Source organism: Rhamphochromis sp. 'chilingali' (assembly GCF_963969265.1).
Source record: "Rhamphochromis sp. 'chilingali' genome assembly, chromosome: 14".
In the NCBI taxonomy this organism is placed as follows: Eukaryota; Metazoa; Chordata; class Actinopteri; order Cichliformes; family Cichlidae; genus Rhamphochromis; species Rhamphochromis sp. 'chilingali'.
In genome coordinates, this window is record NC_137941.1 from 13990568 (window position 1) to 14011810 (window position 21243).

The window sequence follows — 21243 nt, forward strand, 5'->3', positions numbered from 1 at the left end:
AAAATTAAGGGGAAAAAATGGAAAAACACATTCGTGATGGGCAGCCTAATGAGGCGTCGAAACAAAATGTGTTTTTCACTCCAATGTGTATTGTTGTTCTAAAGCAACATTAAAGACAGGAAAGTAATGAAGCTGTCTGAGGCCTCTCAGTGGGTGGTGTAATGCAGCCGTTTCGTTACTGATTACAAGTTGTGTAGCAGAGTAGATTCTGAGTCTGAAATATCTTCCGCATGTGGTTCAGATAAGTGACTCCCCATCACGGTGAGAAAAACCCTTCAGAGAAGGAGCCTTTACTCATTAAAAGGAAAAGTTTTTCTTTGTGAGAGTGTTTTCCATTAATCAAACACATGCACACACACACACACACACACAATGAGAAATAGGAACGCAGAAACAGATGACTAGCTGTTGTCTGTCTTTTCACTGTGATTCAAACATGAAAGCTGGGTGGACCATGACATGCGTCTTGTCAGTATGCCAGACTCAGCTGGCATGACGAATTTGTGATGACACCATCCACGTGAATATGTAAAATGTGAGCAGATGTAGCAGCAATGAGTGGTTCTGCATTACAAAGTGTTCTGTGTACGTTTGAATTTCCCAGGTAGTACAGCAGTGGGAGTGTGAGGGGTTCAATATTGATGCCTATAAAGTGTGTTTTAGTTAGTAGTTGATGATTGTTTCATTAACATTGATGGGGCTGAGATATTATCCCTATGATGCTATTAGCATAAATAAAACACGAGAAATTGTCATCATAAATTGCAGTTGCAGTTGATCAGATCAGCCTCGCATCTGAGGAACATGCACAGACAGTTGTAGTAATGATGCTACTGCAGGCATGCTGTTAAATGACAACATTACAGTTCTTCTCGTCAGGATTGCGTGCATTTCAATCCAGTCGAGAGCTTTGTAGCCACACTGTAATCTTGTCATTTCAGAGAATAAAGTGCAACTAAAGTAGATCCAAAATAGAATGCCTTGGTGATGCTTAATTAGTTAGTTATATGCTTGTATGTTTGCAATTGCACAAAAAGAGATTGGCAGTAAATTATTTGCTAAAAGGGACCACAAACATGGAACCATTAAGTAAAAGTGCCACAGTGGATGGAAATTCTCCAGCATCATAAAGAAGATAATTCAAAACATGTTTCGCAGAAAACAACTGGCTTCTTCAGTACTGGAGCTCAAAACAAAATTCTATTGTTGGTCCTTTTCCCTTTATTTTTCTCTAGACACAGAACTCAAACCAAACTCCCCAAGTTATTGGGTGGTGCGTTGCAATGATTCTAATCAGTGGTGCCTTTGATCAGTGGACTAATTCACATCAATAAGCTTCAGCTTCGCATTGTTTGAAACATTTCTCTTCAATTATTCAGCAGCTCTGATTTTCTCAGGTCTGACTAATAGTATCGACAAGTTTGGGCTGATTGTATTCATTTGGACTAAATGGTCTAATCACAGAGCATTAAGGCTACGGCTAAAAAAAAAAAAGAAAAGGAAAAGAAAAAGAGAGGAAAAAACATTTGGAACTTTTTAAAGGCTAAAAACTCTTTTCAGATAAAGCTGGACTTGATTTAACTCGTAACCACGGCTTAACAATCCTGTGTCATGAAAAATAAGATATATAAAAAAAATTTGCCCTGGGCCAACTGGTGGACTATGTAGGAGTGCTAAAGTAACCAAATGGGGTTGCCTTAGTCTCAAGGGCTAGGGATAGTGCTAGACTGTGTTACATGTCCTGTGCTGTGACTTTACACTTGCTAAATTATATAAATTAAAAATGGCAACATGCAAGTAAAAAAAAAAAAAACCTTTTTCAATCTGTGGTTTGGGAGTGGCGTTGATATAAACCTTTGCCTCACAGCACGATGCAAAACAGAAACGCAGAAGAGGTGCACAGCTGAAAAAGGTGAAAATAGTCTAAATACTGTAAGTATGGTGTGAACGCTGTGTTGACAGCCCAGAGAAAAAAAACATGCAGTAATTACTTGGTGCAGCATTTTCGTCAGTTTTGGCATTGGCAGTAGTTCAGAGGTATTTTGCTCGCACTCCTTCGCTTTCCCTTACTCTAGCTGCCTGCCAATAACTTTTTTTTATACTAATGGCCAATATAGTGCACCGTCACACTGCTCGTATATACAGTACATAAGGTCAGGATTAATCAAAAGTATTCATCGCCTATTTACTGGACTCCCAGTGTAAACACCAGGTGTGAGCTCATGCATGGTGGCGTGTGGAGCTGCTCTGCAGGCTGTTGGGAGTTTTATTGCATTTCCCAGAGAGGCGAATATGATGTCATCAACATGTGTCTCATCTACTGTTAAGACCCCATTTCCTCGTCTGACAGCTGAGCCACGGATAAGGAGTTTCTGTTCTCATCATACACTCAAGGAAAAGTTTCCTTCTGCGCTCCCACCCTCCCACGAGGTGTTTTCTTTTTTCCTTCTAACTCCAAAAACTAGCACTCGCTCTTTGTCTGCACCGTGCTGCTTTTCAGAACAAAACTCAACCACTGACATTTCATTTTTTCCCATTTTTATTTATAAAATGAAGGTGTTAAAAGTCTAGGAAGCATTCATCACTGGCAAGTGAGACTTCAAACATATTCATATTTAATAATAATTCTCCCTTTAAGACTGTCTAACAACAGAGTTTGTACAAGGCAAATAATTTAAGGACAATATTTTTAAAAAATGATTAAGTGACTACATATAACTATGACCTCCTGGCTTTGTGCACAGGCGTAAGACAGGTGCTTGTACCGACAGACATCTATACAGTAGTTAATATCACAATAATCCTGAACATTACTCTTCAAAAACTGGCTTTTGTTGAAACATAAATGTTTTGTACCATATGTTCGGCTCCATTAGTGCTGTGAAAATGTAATGGAATCAGAAGGTGAGTACAAAGTCCTGAAGAATCTGCTTTTTCGAGTAGATCATAACACTGAAGCCCTCCATCAACATGCCTGTGAACGCTTTAACGAAAGCAGTTCAGTGCAAATAATGGCGCCAAATACGATTCTTTTTCCTGGTTTGTTACATATAGACCACCGCAACAAATCCAACCTAGTTAGCACATGAAAATACAACATTTTAAAATGACATTTTTAAACCCAAGAAGAACATTTTTTAAAATATACAACAGATGTAACACAATCATATTATGTGACATTACATTTGTACCTATGTGAATGGAAACAGTTGTGAAGGAAAAACTGACATGTTGTGCGATGCTGTGTGGCGTCGCTGGCAGAACGTTATCGGCAGATAAGCGGTTTAACATATAAATTGCAAAAAAGTTGCTGTTTATCACATGTAGCACAGAGATAAAGACGGCTTACATCAGCTGTACTCTCGCTACTGGAAATGCTCCAGTTTCAGACCAACCACTCATAGGAGGGCGACTCACCAGCAGTGAACTAACCTGTGTTATTATCAATGCAAAATGGAGCAAAATGGATGTTACACAGTTTTTGGACTAGAGAGTCAGCTGGTTTAAAGACTTTTTAATGTCTAATCCATTTGCTAACATGCACCTTGGTAAGGTCATGTCTAAAAAGGCCGAGGGCCACAGTGCATAGTGTGAAATTGCTATACTACATTGTGCAGTACATTGTTGTTCAGTGTTAGAGCAGAAATGTAAAGTAATAAAGCTAAATAATGAGCCGGTGTTAAATGGATATAGCGCATTTTGATCTTTCACACGAGGGTTGAAAATGTTTTTACATTTTACAAATAAACACAGAAAGAAAAGATGTTATTGTATTGGTGAACAATTCATTTTGCTCTTATTCCCCCTTTCTTACATTTTAGCACACGGTGGAGAAACAAGACCATTTCTGCAGGAAAAAATGCAGCATTTTTGCCACAATGATGAAATGAGCACTAATTAAAAACAGGATTTACACCAGTGAGACACCAAATGTGTAGACCACCTGCATGAAACATTGTACCTGTTTTTCAACCCCTGATTCAAAACCTCAAATACATAAATGAGACATAAACTGTATATCAGCAATGTGTCCTTTCTGAGAGTTATCAGTATCTCCCACACAGGGGTTTGCAGTTTCTTTGGGCATCAGGGACACAGAGTGTAAGCACTCAAACAGGTTATACACCAGTACAAAGAAGTGAAGTCTCTGTGTTTCTATTACATGACATTGTGTATGCGTGTATTGTCATCTCATCCGGTTATATAACATGCAGGTAGGTTGCCTTGGTGTCCACCCCTATCACATTTTTGGCGGTGCATTTGTAAAATCCTGTATCCATGCTTGTCGGTTTTTGTATCACTAAAGAACCCTGAGGGCTAAGATAGCGGTTCCCATAAATGCGAGGCTGAGCCATGACCTTCAGCTGCATCAGGTCTGGTGTTTCCCAGGTAACTGTCGCCCGGGGTGTTGCTATGGTCAGGCAGGGCAGTTCCACAGCGACACCGGGGCGGGTGTAGGTCACAGGGGAGGGGCCTGTTGTGATGCGCGGAGGGTAGGCGATGACAATAACAGGAACTGTGATCACTGAAACTGAGGAAGAGTCATAACTCGTGGATCTGCAGGTGTAGGTGCCACGGTCGAACACAGAGGCCTGCTGCACTGTTAATGCTCCATCCTCTTGGACTAAGTAACGGCCTGAATCATCACTCTCACCCTGGGACAGCACCTTGCCACTGGGCATGGTCCATGTGAATGAGCTGCGGGTAAAGCCAGGTGTTTGAGAAGCAGGGCAAGGCAGGTGAAGGGTCTCTCCATTAATGATGCTCACAAGAGAGGCTGTTTGGGTGATCACAGTGGGCGCTGAGGCAGTGCCAGTTGAGGATGGGGGGCCAACTGGGTGAGGTGGTGAAGGCAATCTCGCTGCACTTTGCCGAGGCTTTTCAGTAACTGAGATTCTCGGGTAAAGCACAGGTGACGCTGGCTTTGAGCTTAAGGACTGCTCTGATTCCACTAACCCTCTTGAGAGCGGCACCTTTGTTAAACCAACCCTTTCTACCCTGTGTGGAGATCTGACCTCCTCCTGCTGGTCTGACACCTCCAGCTCCACCCGCATTGTTGTCTCTCCTTTCTCACTTCTCACTACACAAACCAAGACACCACCATCACTCCCTCGAACACCCCGCAGCTCTAAGGTACCATTTCGGTGCACAGTAAGACGACTGCCATAGTAGGGAGATGGCAACATGCCATTCCCAGGCAGAAGCCAGAACAGACGCGACTGACGGGAATTTTGGGAAGGGCATGGCAAAAAAATAGTTTGACCTTTAACTGCTTGCTGCTTCACCGCCGTTGCTACACCCAGTACTGTGTTGGGGGAGTTTTTAGCATCAGTATTACTACTTAACTCACCACCATTTCTGCTGTCAGTCCTTCCTAGATTACCGCTCCTATTAAAATCATCCCCTCTGTGTGTGCTTGTCCCAACTGCTTTATTAGACACAGTGCTACTAAAGCCTCCAGCATTTCTCAAATTACCACTTAACCTGCCATTTTCTCCGCTCGTATTAGCGTCATTACTAGCCTTTCCTGCAATGACTTCATTGATATTCCGTGCAGGATTTCTCTCAGCACTACCTTCTCTAACTGTGCTGCGACTGTTACCTACACTGTTGCTGTTGTGTATAATACTAGGTCTATTCATATTAATTCCAGTATTATCTGCTTTAGTGCTTACATTCCTAGCACGGTTCACCCCCACGCTGATTACGCTACTGCTCAGTTTTGTTGTAATTCCACTCACAAGTCCGTTAAATCCATTTTGACTATCATTCTTAAGGACAGGATTAGAGCTACTGATTGCCAAATTAACACCACTGCTTGGTACAATGTTTCTTATCCTCTCATTATCGTTGTCATTGCTGCTGCTGTTGTTATGCAGCTTGTCTGTGATTCCAGACAATCCATAGCGGATTATCCCCCCATTGTTAATGTTGTCCCCTGATCTGGTGTCAGTTCCACTATTATTGCTCCAACCTCCACCTTCCACTCGGCCACGCAATCCATAGGTAGGCGTCTCCACCTCAAGCCTGACCACCCTGCTCCTCTCCCCAGCTGAGTTGCTTGCTTGGCACGTATAGTTTCCCGTGTCGATCTTTTGAGCTACTCGCACCTCCAGAGTGCCATTTGAAACCACCACTACTCGTTCAAAATAATAACCAGATCCTAAACTTCGTGGGATAACACGGTTTGCAGGGTTGAACCACGTCACTGTAGGGGTAGGGTTTCCTGTGGCTCGGCACGGAATTCGGGCCGTTGCTCCCTGGCGTACTTTCATGACATGGTAGCTTCTGTCATCAGTAAAAGTTGGAACAGATGTCATCATAACCTTTACTTTGACCTTGAAAGGATGAACAGATGATTTAATTGTTTAGTGTTTTTAGTTGTGTAAAAGCTTCAGTTTGAAAGCACTCATAACTCATGCAGCTCATGACAAAGACTTTTAATTAAAATGATGAAGAAATTACTTGTCTTACCTTCATGGTGTCGTGGCCGCCTTGATTCTCAGCGTAACACGTATACTCTCCTCCTTCTCCAGCGCTTACTGCTGGAACCAGTAATGTCCCATTGCTGAACACTATTAGTCGTTGTTCTCGGCCTCCTCTGTCTTCCCCATGCAACACGCTGTTCACCATGGTTCCATCTGGTAAGGTCCAGTGGACAGCTGGGTCAGGCAGCCCTGATGCCTGGCAGTCCACCTGCAGAGGATCAGTGTTCCAGTGATGCATGATTTAAAAGGTTGTTGACTTTTTGTTTGGGATGAAAGCTGAAGTCGTAAGAAACATTATAAATGATAAATAACAACTACATGCTGCACTCTAAAACACATCTAAGCCACTACAAATTTCACACTCACACTAAAACACAGCTCATAAATCTTTAAATTAAAATAATTATTTTTAAAAATCCCACACTTGCTTTGTTTTTTGTTTTCTTGACATTTTTCACCAAGCCTTTAAATATTGATGTGTGCTTTATTTTCTGCTGAAAAACACTGCTGATGATTCATAGCTGCACATTTATGCGTCGGCAGGTTTTTCTTTCTTTTTTGACCCAAATAATATAAAACATTTTTAGATCCCAACTTAAAACCTGAACTTTAGGACTCAAATGTACCAACCCTGGCACGAAATAACTCTAAAACTCAACAGTAAACTTATATAAGAGAGGGACAGTTCAGATTTAGACATTTCTTGCCAGACATTTTAAACAATACAGCATCAAATGAATGAATGAATTGAATTATTTCACGGGAAATATGCAGTGCAAACACTACAACTTAATAACAACCCAGATTCAAATAAAATTGAGTGAGAAACACAGACTGGAAATAAAATATTAATCGCTTGTGTGCATTTATCAAACAAACTTTGCATCAGAAGCGGCTGAGAATTGCAATTTAATTACATTTCTGTTTTTCTGCTCACCTTCAGTGGTTTCCCGACTGACACCATCTGAGTGAGCAGTTGTTTTGGTTCAATCGTGGCGGGTTTCGCAGCTACAGTAACACGCAGGAGGCGATAATCATCTGCGACCTTGTTCCGTGCAATGCACAGGTAGTCTCCAGCATCCTTCTCCGTTACAGCTTGGACTGACAAGGTACCGTTAGGATGCACCTTCAAACGCCGGTCAAAACTTTCATTCAAACGTAGATAATTAAATTAGATGAAGTACTATTAAAATCAACAACATATGTAGTGATACAAATGTGGACATTCCCAGTACCTTAAGTGCTGGTCCACTAGCTTCCTGCTGGGGGTCCTCCAGATAATGATAGGGGTTGGGTTGCCAGTTACGGAGCAGTGAAGCTGTAAAATCCCCCCTTGTGGGACAGTAGAACTAGATGGTGATGTAGAAATAATACGGGCTTTGCTAAAAGGGGAGAGGAGCAAGGGATTCAAAACAATAGATGCTCTCCTGTCTGTAGGGGAAGCAACTCTTGTGTTGGTTATACTGGGTGAGACTTTATTCTTATTTATTGACCCCGTGGAGGGTGGGGAAAGGGAAGAAGAATTTGTTTTTTTGACACTGGTAAAGTGTGTGTGGGAGGCAGTGACTGTTTTATTAAATTTAGGTGATGAGTTCGAGGACCGGTAAGGGTTAGATGAGGAGTGAGAAGAGCTTGAGGTGAGCGACGTCTTGGATTTTTCCAAGGGAGATTTAGGGGAGCTAAATGGATTTGAGGGCTGGTTAGAGATACTCAGACCTGTGTCATTAATGAGTGATGAAGAAGGTGGCCTTTCAGTAGCAACAGCTTTTACTCCTTTATGACTTACTTCTCCCTGTCTTCTTTCTCCTTCTGCTCCCCCTTCAATTTTTAACTTCACTGTTCTCTTATCGGTCCCCACAGCATTACTTGCTGTGCACTCATAGCTCCCAGAATCCTTTGGCCCGACTTTTCGAATATGCAGTGTCCCATTGGTCAAGACAAAGAGGTTGCCGTGGAGAAACTGGGATGGGCGAACAAGGGTCCCATCTGGGATTCGCCAGCGGAGAGTTGGTGGAGGGGCACCTCGGGCTGAGCAGTGAGCATAAACTGGCCTCCCCGGAGACAAGAGCAGGTGTTCCTCTCTGGGTTGCTGTATCACCGGAGGTAACGAGGACACGTGTACACGCACAGAGGTGCTGGCAGCACCAGCTGAGTTGGAGGCCACGCAGCGATACACTCCTCGGTCACTGGGTAAAGTTACTGAGATATGAAGAGTTCCATTCGTGTCCACGCTGATTCGACTGGTGGAGGGGCCAGCAGATGTCATGACAGAACGATCTGGCAGAACCCACGAGAGCAGAGGGGCGGGAACACCATCCGCTTGGCACTCCAAGTGCACTTCTCCGCCCTGATGAATGGTGGCTTCTCTGTAACTAGCCAGCTGCATACGAGGGGGGCGAGTCCAAACTTCCAGGGTCGTTAGCAACCTGCCATGAAGAAGACGGGCAAAAAAAAGCCCTCAATTTATGAAATATGCAAAGGCAAACACACAATGCATGACTCTATCAGAAATCACATAAGAGGCACCAAATCATACTTTATATATACAGGTTTGCATTACTGCGTATGTCACTGTTTGCTGTTATAACAACAGACTCAACAAGCATAACTGCACCACAATATACATTATGCTGAGTAATTTAATTACACATTACTGTAGGCTGATGTCATTAATATTAAAATACTGTGCCCTGTTGTCATTACACAACCATACTGTATGCATAACATATATCCGTAACCTCACCTATCACGACCCAGCATGCTTTGTGCACTGCAGATGTATGTGCCCCTGTCCTGCAGCTGAATATTCTGGATAACAAGGGTGCCATTTGACAGGACCTCAAAACGCTGAGCTCTGGAGTGGACTGACATCACCGCTCCTGAGTGAAAGACATACAGCAAGAGAGTAAGACAGACAGACGCACACAAAGAGAAGCAACGAGCAAAGAGAGTGAGGAAAAACGTTAAGAGGGTGAGAAAGAGACAGAGAGGAAAGGAGGAACGGGGGCACACCAAATGGCACAGCATGAAGTAAAGTCAGCGATGCAGTGCACAAAATGTTCCATTACTTGCTTGCGATGTCTTTCCCACATGGCAAGCTAGAGAAAAGCCTATTGTGTCCATGCCAGTGTATATGCTGGTTGTTAATGGGTTTTTTTTTCATCACAGTAAAATGTGTTTGTATTCATTCATAGCACATATTAAAGCTGACGCTTATTTCCTTTAGCATTAGTGACCTCAGAGTGTAAACCTTTAATTACTCTGCTTTAAATGCAAAGTCAATAGATTTTAGACCATACCATACAGACATGCACATATGCAATAAACTGGTGAATGCGAAATAAGCACTGCTGCGTTTTCCAGCAAAATTAAAAGAATAAACATGAAGCCTGTTCCATGATTTGAGTTTATGCAACAGATTTAAAGTGGCGGTAAACTGGATTACACACTGACATAGCTCAGGGTGTTTTGTTTAAGGTATGTTAGAATAAATGCATGCTGCAGTGTGCACACCTGTGGCGACTTTAATCCACGTGATGGTGGGTTTTGGTTCTCCTTTAGCTTCACAAGTCAGCCTGGCAGTGCTCTCTGCTGGGAATGACACTGTCCTGACGTGCGGGTCTGCAATCCTTGGTCTGGATCTCACGACTGGAGCCTACAAGAGCACATTAAATCACAGGATAATGAATTTGACTCCTTTAAAATATTCAAACCTTTAAAGATATCTGGGATTCACTAATGAAACATTTTAAACTTTACAAGTTTAAAATGTTTCATTATGTTGGCCTGAATTAGGTTGGCCATTGAGTTTCATTTTCTTAACTAAATAGCCAGTGACTGGAGGGCTTCCAACAACCTACAGCAAGCAGGCCAATTAAAACACATTTGTGAAGTTATGAATCAGCATGAAAAGTCTGATTCACAGGGGCTAATTAAAAACTGCCAGTTTGTAAAATGTTTCTTATTGCTCTTTTTTTTTTTTTTTTTATTAAATAGTGATATTGTGGAATAAGATATATAATATAGCTTCACAGTGATCTCAGACTTAGAGTTTTTGTTGGTGGACTGAGATTTTTAATCTACTGAGGCTTGCCAACAAGGCCTGTAAATTAATTAACAATTGATTACTTTAAATCCCATGGGATTAGACTCACATAATGCATAACAACACATAATGCTATTGATTGTGGAACACGTGTTTTTAATTTTGTTTTTTTCTTTAGATCTCTGACAGAGCTCTGGAGAATCCATGAAATTGTAGAATTGTCATAAACATCCTTTAATTTTAATTGCAGGTCATGTGGATAGAGATTAGACTGTTTGGAGATCTAGATTTTGCCCCAAGGGCTTGCAGAGTTGGGTGTAGTGTGTGTGTGTGTGTGTGTGTGTGTGTGTGTGTGTGTGTGTGTGTGTGTGTGTGTGTGTGTGTGTGTGTGTTGTTTTTTTCTGGGTCAGCCAACTCTGGTTTGGAGCATCAGAGGCACTCACTTGGTAAAGAAATGTTAATGTGAGTTGTGTGTATATAAACTGCAAATTACATTTAAAAGTGCACTTAAAGAAATTACCCACTGCATAAATTACTAAATGACTAAAAGCAAGTAAAAATGGGGAAACATTAATTTGCAATTGAATTAACACTAGAAAAGAACAAATGGTGGTCCTAGTTTGGCTGTTATTCTCTTTGTAGTGTGTGTGTGTGTGTGTGTGTGTGTGTGTGTGTGTGTGTGTGTGTGTGTGTGTGTGCGTGTGTGTGTGTGTGTGTGTGTGTGTGTGTGTATGTGTGTGCTTGCCTTAAAGCCCATTTTGGGTAGCACTACCTATAAAATAGAAATGTTATTTGAATTCATTTGGACTCACCCCAGGAGCCACAGGGAATGAAGGGGACCAGTTAGTCCTGCTGCTGTGTGAATCTGGAATTGAATTAGCGCCGGCGTTTTTCCAGTCAGTGGGGGGCCGACTCTGGTTTGGAGCACCAGAGGCAAGCCTCTCTCTGGGGTCAGCTAGGTCGATGCTTGGCCTCTCCCGGGATGATGTTTTGGTATTTGCTGATGTCATTATTGCAGCGGTACTGGAAAGTGTGCTAGGCGTAGCTGCCCTAGAAGTTGAGTGAATTTTGGCTGAAACTGTAAATGTTGGAGTAGTGGTAGTAGTAGTAGTAGTTTTAGTAGTTTCAGATGTAGTAGAAGCAGTAGCAGTAGATGGAGGGTTAAGAAATCGGGACGTAACAATGAATGAGTTTGAAGAACTACTAGTAGTAGTGCTAGTATCGGTAGTAGTTGAAATCAGAGCATTATTATTAGGGTTTATTGTAGTGGTAAAGAGTTCAACTACAGGAATAGTAGCGGGAGTAGTAGGTGTAAGAATAGGTGTAGCAGAGGTAGAAGCACTTGCAGTATGTCTGGTAGTGCTAGATGTTGGAATAATAGTCCTAGCAAATATGGTGGAACTTGTAGTCCTAGGATTAATTGCAGTTGTTGTGGGAAGCTTGTACTCATTAGTCATAGCAGAAGATGTACTTTTAGAGCTGCTGGCATTTGCATTAGAATAAACCTTTTTAGGGGCAGTTGTAGGATTTGTTATGGTTTTTGCAGTAGCTGCACTGGAAACTGAAACAAGGGAGGAGTGAGTTGCTGGAGAGGAAGACTGATATAGTATGCTCACAAAATTCTTCCCCAGCTTTTCACTGTGTTTGTTTGGGGGTGTGTCAATATGCTTGCCTAAGGCTGTTTGTGTTTCTGTGTGTTTGTGTATACTGTGTGCTAAGGTATGTGTGCCTGGCACATGTGTTTCTGAAATGACAAAATTAGAATGAGTGGGTGCTGGTGTGCTGAAAAGAGTGGACTCTTCACTGTCTGGTATCTCTTCCCTGTCTGGTCTCTTGCCTGAGTGAGTCATTATAGCTGTAGGTGTGTATCTGTTTGTATACGAGGGGGAGGGAGTCTGTGAGGGGGAGGAAGATGATGAAGCAGAGCCAAAAAGATTCAGAGCAACATCGTTTGGAGCAGTCTTAATATGGTCTCTCTGTGTCGACAAAATTCCCGCAGATGTGGCTGTTGAGACCAGTGACAACATATTGATTTGATTTGTAGTGGTGTCAGGTGTCACAGCAGGGGTTATTGGGTTTGTGGGTTCCAGGGGACGTTGGTTTGGGGTCAAAAGTTGCACCCTGGGCCTGTTGATGATTCGTCTCCGCTGTCCAATCTTCCTGTGTGAGTTCCGAGGTCTTTGGGGGCGGGAGTTTGGCACCAAATTAGGGAAGAACCGCTGTCGGGGATTCTGTGGTCTCGTTCTTGATGGATTGGGGTTCACTTCTCGCTCATCTCCTTCAACTGGTTCTGGGACAATTTCATTTGTTCCTGACACTGGATAAGATGTGACCGGTTCTTTCCGTGTCACTGCGTTTGCTGCTGTCTGTGTTTGTGAACCCGGTATCTCTGCCTGCCTGAGTGTGTCTGTCTCATTCTCTATCTGTTTTTCTGTTGACCTCTCTGTACCTTCTTCTGTCTCAGAGTCTGTTTCAGTCTCTGTTTTTATCTCTGTTTTTGTCGGGCTTCCTGTGTTAACAGGTTGAATGGGCTGTAACTCTTCCTCCTGAAGAACTATATCATCAACAGACGACCCTTCAGTTTCTGCTTCCACTCCTGCTGCCTGACCTCTACCTCTATCTGTATCATCATCTTCCTCGTGTTCTATCGTGACTCTGTCTTCAGCTTCTTGGACCGGTGCAGCTGTGGGCTTTTCTGTTGTGATAAGTTGGCCACGATTAGCGAGAGCAGTCCTTTGACGTATCTTAGCCAAAAGGTCAGCCCATTTCTGCGGATCTATCTTTTTTTTGCTCGTGCTAACTCTACGTTTGTTCTCAAAGAGGTTTCTTCTCTGGTCTGTGGATGAAAAAGCTGCACCGCCTCGTCTCCGGGAGCCTTCTCTTACAGGCCCACGTCTTCGTGGGTTTCCAATCGGATAGCGTCTGTTTGGGGGTCCCTGAAATGACACTGGGCGTTTTCTATTTCCAACAGTCGCCTCTTCCACTTCCTCTCCGTCCCCTGATCCTTCATTCATGTCACGTAATAAAGGAGCTCTTATCCTGGTTGACCGGCCAGCAGCAGACTGTGGTCCTCTGGGAAACGAAGTCCTAAGTGCAGGGATATGCTGTGAATTTAATATCAGCTGCACTGACAGAGCATCTCTACCATAGTGGTTGACTGCAGTGCAGCGGTAATGACCACCATCCCTCAGGGAGGGGTTAGGCAGATAGAGACTCCCATTTATTTCTATGGTGAGTCCACCTGGCACAGCAGTTCCTCGGCGTACCACATTTCCATTTGGCAAAATCCAGCTTAAATAAGGCTCTGGTGAACCAGACATCCTGCAAGGCAAACTGACAGGTTCTCCAACTGTCCCTGTGACAGGAGGCCCCACTTGCTCTCCTAAATGCGGAACAGAGGACTCCTCCACTGCCAGATGCAGAGGAAGAACATCTACGTCCCTTCCAGCCCTGGCAACGCAGTAGTAAATCCCAGCATCTGACAGTTGTACATTTTGTAGCAGTAAAACAAAGCCTGAAGCCCGGAGCCTGCCATCTAGGGTGCTGGAGGGGGAGAGGAGTTCAGATCCATCTGGGAGAATCCACTGTGCTTTGGGGTTGCCAGAAGTGAGAATTGGGCAGGGTAGCTGTACTTTACTGCCTGCTACTGCTGCCAGTGCTGTGGTAGTATGATTAGTTGAAATCAGCACCCAAGGGTGAGAAGCAGCAGAGGATGATGAGAGTTGAGAGGTAGGGTCAAGATGAGCAGAAACTCTTGTTGAGTATATAAGCTGAACCTTATGTCCATTAGACTGCGCTCTGTTTAGCTGAATGCTAATAGCTGGCTGCATTAACCACTGAGGCCTGGCTTTAACAGAAGCTTTGACTCCAGTGTGATAATATCCATCTGTCTCTGCTGCCTGCCTATAGCGGTAGGCCAACGCTGGGGATTTACTCAGCATGATCTCCCTCTCGAGGCGAACTGCAGTCTCGCTGTAGTAAGCCAGAATCCTCCAAAGTTTCTCATAGCTCTGTCTCTCCACGGGGCACTCCAGAGAGAGCGAGAGAGCGAGAGGAAGAGGAGAAGATGAGGACACGGAGAGATCTGGAGGAGGAGCAATATCTTGGGAGTCGGATGATTGAGTGATGTTGCAACTCAGATCAACACTGTACCCTTGCTGGTCAGACAAACCCAGTGAGGCACTGCCTAAGGGCTCTCTGAAGGTCTCACTTGATTTAATTTCACTGGGTTCTGTCCCTAAAGGTGCCTCTTTTCCTGGAGACGGGATCACTGGTGAATTGCACGTTAAAGCAGTCTGTTCAAGCAAGCCCTGCCCTTGAAGTGAATTGGGGGATGTACATAATGGACACTGTGGGCCACCAGGACATTTCATCAAGCCTAATTGAAAGAGGGAAACAGAGAAAATGATATCACAAAAGACAGCCTTACCATATCTAATGTCATAGCAGCTATGCAAATACACAATAGCACGTTTTAGCTCTTTCAACATATAACTGCATATTATAGTCATTTATTAGTCATGGCAGCATATTTTAAGCATTCATTACACTTTATATCTCTTACTAATTAGGTATGGTTACTTAATTTACACATAAATCAGAAATATGCATCACTTCATTACTACACAGGAATCATTAGCCTATATTTCAGTGGACACACATCAGTGCTGTCATCATGGATTAGTCATGGCAAGTTAAGTCTGGCATATCAATGAGACACATTTCACGGCCTAGCTTTCTCTCACATCTCAATAACAGCCACAAAACACACTGGAAGATAATGGGGAGAAACAATGAATAATTTGTGACAAAAAGCAGGTGGAGGGCGGTAGTGGCCAAAGGTTCTCAGATAACAAAACCAGATGCATTAAAATGAATGGTTTTGGCATGCAGCTCTCGGTCTCGGCTTATAAAGTGGAAATATCAACAAAACAATCTTCTGTTCCTCAGCCCGTTCCCAATGTTCCTTCTCACCTTATCTATTTCTTCTTCTGAACACGTTAGAGAGACAAAACAATAAGTGTAAACAAATGATTTTTTCAGGAATGGCAGTCACCTGGGTGAGCCAGAGTCCAAGAAAGAAACCAGTTCATCCTGCAGTCACAGCTCCACGGATTAGCCTGCAGCATAAGAGTTTCCAGCAGAGGTGCTGTTGCTAAAGCGTCTTTGGGCAGGGTGGTTAGACTGTTGTTGGAGAGGTCCAGGTGTCTAAAGAAAGGGAAGAAGAAAAAACTGATATGAAAACAGAGGGAAAGCAGAGTCTGAATCAAAGCAGATGGCTGCTTGGACTGAATTTAAGTTAACAATTACTGTGTTGCCCTCACTCTCAGGACTACCAGCAGAACTAAATCTGGTTATACTTTTAAAACCAGATTTCCCTCGCACTGATTATTACATTGAATGTTTGAAGTGTACAAGCTCACCTGAGTGTGGAAAAGTAATATGTATTCAGTAGGGACAATGTGCATAGAGTGTGAGGGTGCAACTGATGCAGCCTGTTTCCTTGTAGACGAAGCAGCCGGAGGCTAGGCAGCTGGAGCAGGGCCCGGGGGTGGATGTGCTGGAGGAGGTTGTGATCCAAATACAGGCGGAGCAGTGAGGTCAGGCCAGAGAAGGTCAGCGATGAAGAGATCTCTCTCAGCTTGTTATAGCTTAGCTTTAGTATCTGTGGGAATAAAGGAAATGAAATGAGCAGAAGGAATGGAGGATTAGGACAGACATCTAAGGCTGATTTAAAAGGAAAAGAAAAGTCGGTTACTGGACACCACATGCTGGCAACATGAGTCTATAACATGAGAATAAAGAGATGTGTAAAAATCCAAGTAGAAACAACTTATCCTGAGTAATTTTTTTAAAATACAAGCAAAGATTTCAAGAAAATAGTTAAAACATTTACAAAACTACTGCTGACAGCATATCCAGATGAAATATTCATGCTGTGCATCGGGTCAAACTAAAAGGATATCCTAGAACTGGCGGGGTTTCTCATTATCCAAATGTAAAATTTAGCACTTTCCCCAAAAGGAAACTGTAAGAAATCTATTGCTATTCCAGCCATGTGTGAAGATCCCGCCAGAAATTTAAGAAGGCGCACCATGAAAATCAGGTTGTGGAATTTTGTTTCTGTGAGGCTTACGTTAAATCTGCCCTCTGGGGAGGCTACTGAGCTGGAAGAGTTCCAGCTGCTGACGGATCAAGCATGTGAAGACGTCAGCACATGAAAATATGGATCCTATTACCACAGAACGGCAAATATATCAACATCTGCCTGGGAGATGAAGGGAACAATTGCTAGTTGAGTAATATCACTTCCCCACGGACTGCTAACTCTGCCCTCAGGTTGCTTCTCAAATGTCCAGTGTGTTTCCTGTCACCAAGCAGTGAAACGAATGATGATTGCTAAATTATGCATCACTTATAAAGAAATTAGGAAAAAAATGCTGACGTTTTGAATCTACGAAATGATGACTGTTCGCTTTGATTGATTAATTCTAGATTAGTTTTGCAGATCAGAGCTTTAGCTAATGAATCGGTTTAATATTAATAGTATGACTGCAGGATTTGGGCACATTTATCAGTGTAGCGTCGTTTCTAAATTACACCAAACCTTTTTGACAAATACTATTTATCTTGATAATCATACATTACTGGCGTTATCAGTAACAGAAACCTTCTTTGACAAGCGGTTTTAATGTTAATCTCTCATAGTTAGAGTGTTATTAAGAGTGTTAATTACAAGTATTTCAGATGTTACTGGTCTACTGTATCGTAACTTTTTATCTCCACTGTCACAAAATGTTGTCTCTCCTACCCATTAGGGTGTTGAGGCGACTGTTTGTTGTAATTTGGCGTTTTATATATAAAACTGCCCACTCTCTGTTTAATTAGATTCACTAACCCCAGTGAGAAAGGTCAGAAGTATTGTCTTTCTCCTCTTCCTGTTTACCTGTAGCGATTTCATGTCTCTGAACGCTGCATCTGGAAGATGATGGAGGTCATTGCTGTGAAGCATCAGAAGCTCCACCCTCCTTAACCCAGCCAAAGACCTGTCATGGAGGTTCCTGATGCTGTTAAACCTGCCAGAGAACAAAACACCATCTGTATACTTTAAAAAAAAAATTCCTGTGTTGACTGATTTAAAAAAAAAGAATAAAAAACACCCAAAAAAGCTTTAGCTCGTTATCACTGATATGTTACATATGTGTGAGCAGCATACTTTGTTCTTTTGGATGTATGTGTGTTTCCATACCCTAAGTTTATGCGTCTGGTGTGTGCAGGCAGACCGGGAGGTATAGCGAGCAGTGAGCGGAAGGTGCAGTGGACTTCATTGGCCTGGTAGCAATTACAGGTCCTGGGGCAGGACTTGCTCGTGGGCACAACAAGTGCCAGCATCAGGAGAGCCAGTAAAGCCGCAAGCACATTCACTCCCCGATTCATTTTCATTTACTAGAGGAGACAGTACACTATCACTGCAAAAGAGGAAAAGGAAGTCAGGAATAATGGAGAGAAGCAAAGAGCACCAAAATTTCTCCAACAACTTCTGTCAAAATAACCTCTTTCCTTTTTTTAAGTAGAGACCACAGTGCTACTCCTCACACTTTTACTTATACTCAAGCCACAGAGCCATGCTGGAACACCGCACCTGTCTTAAAGGTGAGATATTTAAGTATAAGACATACAGACGCGCATGCGTGTGCTTAAGTAGTTAGCGGTGTGGCTGATGCGATATATGAATGAAGGTTTAAGTCAAAGGGCGCATTAGGAGGCTAGAAATACTCCCGCCCTCTCCCTCGCTCGCTCTGTTACTCTCACCCAATCGCAAAATTAACATAAAAACGCCAAACATTTAAATTCAACAGACCAACTATAGAGCTAAACATGAGAAAGCTTTTCGACCTATAGTTAAAATTTAAGTAAATCATGCTGATGAGCAAGAAGCATTGGAGATAAATAGATTCTTTTACCGCGTTTCACAACATACCTTGAAATCCTTCGGTCCGGGGGAGTTAATCATTTAATGGAATTATTCATTTTGACCATCAAACGCTGACTTTAATCCAGCTGCACGGTTCGGAAATTTAAAAGCAAATTTATGCAGTTTATCCGCCCATCAGGTCCGATACTTGGAGTGAATTCCCAAGAAAGTTATCACCTTAGAAGAGAGCCAAGAAAATCCTGAAAAGTAATATCACTTTTTTTCCAACTCCACAAAACTTTTTTTTAAAGTATGTTAACAACATCCAGAGTTCTTCATGCGTCTCTACAAAAGTAGAGCGGCAGGAGCGGCAAGCGGACTATTTGCATAAGCGTCTGGCGCTGTGTGAATGTGTGCGAGCGTGTGTTTGTGTATGGGACAGTGGATGTGTATTTGGAAAGGGGGACTGGACTGAAGTGCACCGAGTGACGCTCGGGGAGAAGGGTCCATCCAAGGAGGGGCTTTCTCTGGAAACCCAGAGGTAACAAGTTACCGCGTTCGGGCTGCTGCTCCTCTCAAATGCGTGTAGCTGTCAGAAAATAACGCCAAAACTCATTTGCAAACTCTTATGTCGGATAAAGGCTCTTATAACTTCTCTAGGAAGTTTAACTTAGGTCATTTTTTCTATATAATTTTAATTTCGAGAGGGCTTCTGGCTTTTACTTATTTCATATAATCTTACTGTCTGAACAGTTTTTAAATTTAAGCTGCAGAAATGTGGAAATTTGTGAACAGTAAATATTGTCATTTGATCTGACATCAAAAATAAGCTCATTAATAGGATAGAGTCTAAAGAAACAAACTATGAGGTATCCATCTGAGCCTCCTTATTACTATATTATAGTAAATATGATTTTGACCTATTGCCATTAAGATGGCTTCTCCACTCTGCCAGAAGATTATTCTGGTGAAAAAAATAGTAAACTTCTGTGTTTAACTAAATTTAATGTAATATTAATCAAAGATATTGGGCAATGAAAAAAGTCTGAGCACACAAAATACCATATTACCCTCACCGAACCATTAAACGCACCCATGATACCAAAAATTACACAGAAGACATGACCTCTGTCTCTTCATTGGCCCTTAGGCTGTCTCTGATGTACACATTTGGGTTAGGATCTACATCTTATTCTAATCCATCTGATGTGTCACAACTTTTTCAAGGACACTGAAGCAGAAGCTGAACTGCAGCTTGCTTAATTGGGAGATCCTCTGTTGGTAACATGTGGTTCCATATTTTCAAGTTCCACTAAAAATTTATCTAATTTTCAGGCACCACGTGGCGATTACACCTCCTTCTGTGAGACTTAAATGAAGGGACAGCAAAAATAGACTGATGCTCCTCAGCTGTTGTCCCCTTTAAGTAACCCCACCCCCATTTGTCACAGTAAGTTAGTGACAAGCGAGTACGCCTGGCAGAGGCTCTTTGCATTCCTTTAGGTCATTAAAGCGATATTTCTGAGAGAGAAAAAAATCACCTTATTTACCCTGGACAGAAAAACTGCTTGAGTTTCTAGGTCTCTCAATAAACTTTTCCAGCACAACTGAAAGGTTTTGTTTTTTTTTACTCACCACAGGGGGCAGCAGTACTGAAGTGCAGCAGCAGATGTGCAAATAAGGTCACCACTGAAAAGTTTTGAAGAATTCACATCAGCTGCCTGAATAATGGATTGTTGCTCTAATCCTGAATGACTGTTCATACCTGCTGGCTTGACAGTCGACAAGTGAACATCCGCAGACATCTGAGTGGATGGGATTTGATGCTTTACATTCACCAGCAAAATTCCCTCTGATGTTTTTCAACAGATGATCCAGTCTTCACCACCTTATAACCCTTGTCTCTGCAGGCAGTGTTGGCCTGTGAGAGCTTAGCAGCTCTCACATGCTGCACCGATTCCCTGTAGCTGTAATATGACTGTAAAAAGCATTAGGCCCAGTCCCAGCTCACTTCATTACAATACTTATCACTGTTATTGGAATGTATTGGACCATAATAAATGAATCACTGTCTGTCTAACTGGAAACAAGTAAGGAATGAAGACATAATGTAATATAAAGGCTCCTTGGGGGAAGAGAATGAATGAAGGGAGTCAAGAGAAAAAAAGAGGAGCAAAGAGAATGAGGGTTAAAGGCACTATGCTTTTGGCTTATGGAGAATGACCCACACTATTAAGTAAATGGTTTACATGCTGCATAAACAATTAGCTCCCGTCCCTTGGCTTCTTTTTTTTTATCACCAGTTATAGGCTTGGTTTTTGTGTTTTTTCAGTTTTGTAAAGTGAAACATGGCATCTTTACCTCAAATGTCCAATTTTCTGTATTTAACAAGTGAGGAAATAAAGGATGCTATCAGCGATGCTATTTGTGTGCTATCGGCACACAGAAAATAATATTTACCGCTCTCAGGCCCCTGGTTCTAAGAATAAATAAATATTTTAGTTCGAGAAGCTGGCGGCCAAGAGTTTTGAGGTATTTACTGACAAATTTCTCTGAGCTGAATTGAAAGCTGCAGTAATACACTAGACAAAACCAGGTCATACAAAAAAAAAAAGACACCCATCCTGTCAATAACACAGAGTTACCACAAAGTGTGTTTCTCTAGACCTAACAATTTCCCTCAAACCCCCTAGTCCCTGCACCAAGCAATCACATCTGTCCACCAAATGCTTGGAGATGAAACTGAAATCCTTCATCATCATGCCTGCCAACACCAAAAATGTCAAAGTAAAGGA

At 42.5% G+C, this 21243-nt stretch overlaps 1 protein-coding gene across 1 annotated transcript; it reads right to left on the bottom strand.

The window, feature by feature from the left end:
- Window positions 1–2535: 2535 nt before the first annotated feature.
- LOC308409784 (matrix-remodeling-associated protein 5-like) lies at window positions 2536–18871 on the bottom strand. The gene is made up of 12 exons (XM_080902761.1): window positions 18515–18871; window positions 17783–18002; window positions 17480–17609; window positions 15957–16198; window positions 15590–15741; window positions 11346–14911; window positions 10002–10143; window positions 9232–9367; window positions 7724–8914; window positions 7426–7633; window positions 6475–6696; window positions 2536–6338 (listed from the first exon to the last, which is right to left on the bottom strand). Exons 2-12 carry the CDS (start codon window positions 17974–17976, stop codon window positions 4200–4202), a joined length of 8322 nt encoding a protein of 2773 aa, XP_080758887.1. The 5' UTR covers window positions 17977–18002; window positions 18515–18871; the 3' UTR covers window positions 2536–4199.
- Between the last annotated feature and the right edge of the window lie 2372 nt (window positions 18872–21243).

Excerpts from the sequence above, each read along its gene's own strand:
- LOC308409784 (XM_080902761.1), bottom strand. The coding sequence starts at position 17,976 with ATGAAAATGAATCGGGGAGTGAATGTGCTTGCGGCTTTACTGGCTCTC. Across the intron at positions 16,199-17,479 it reads GAGACATGAAATCGCTACAG|ATACTAAAGCTAAGCTATAA; the intron begins GTAAACAGGAAG and ends TTATTCCCACAG. Across the intron at positions 14,912-15,589 it reads TTGGACTCTGGCTCACCCAG|GCTTGATGAAATGTCCTGGT; the intron begins GTGACTGCCATT and ends TCTTTCAATTAG.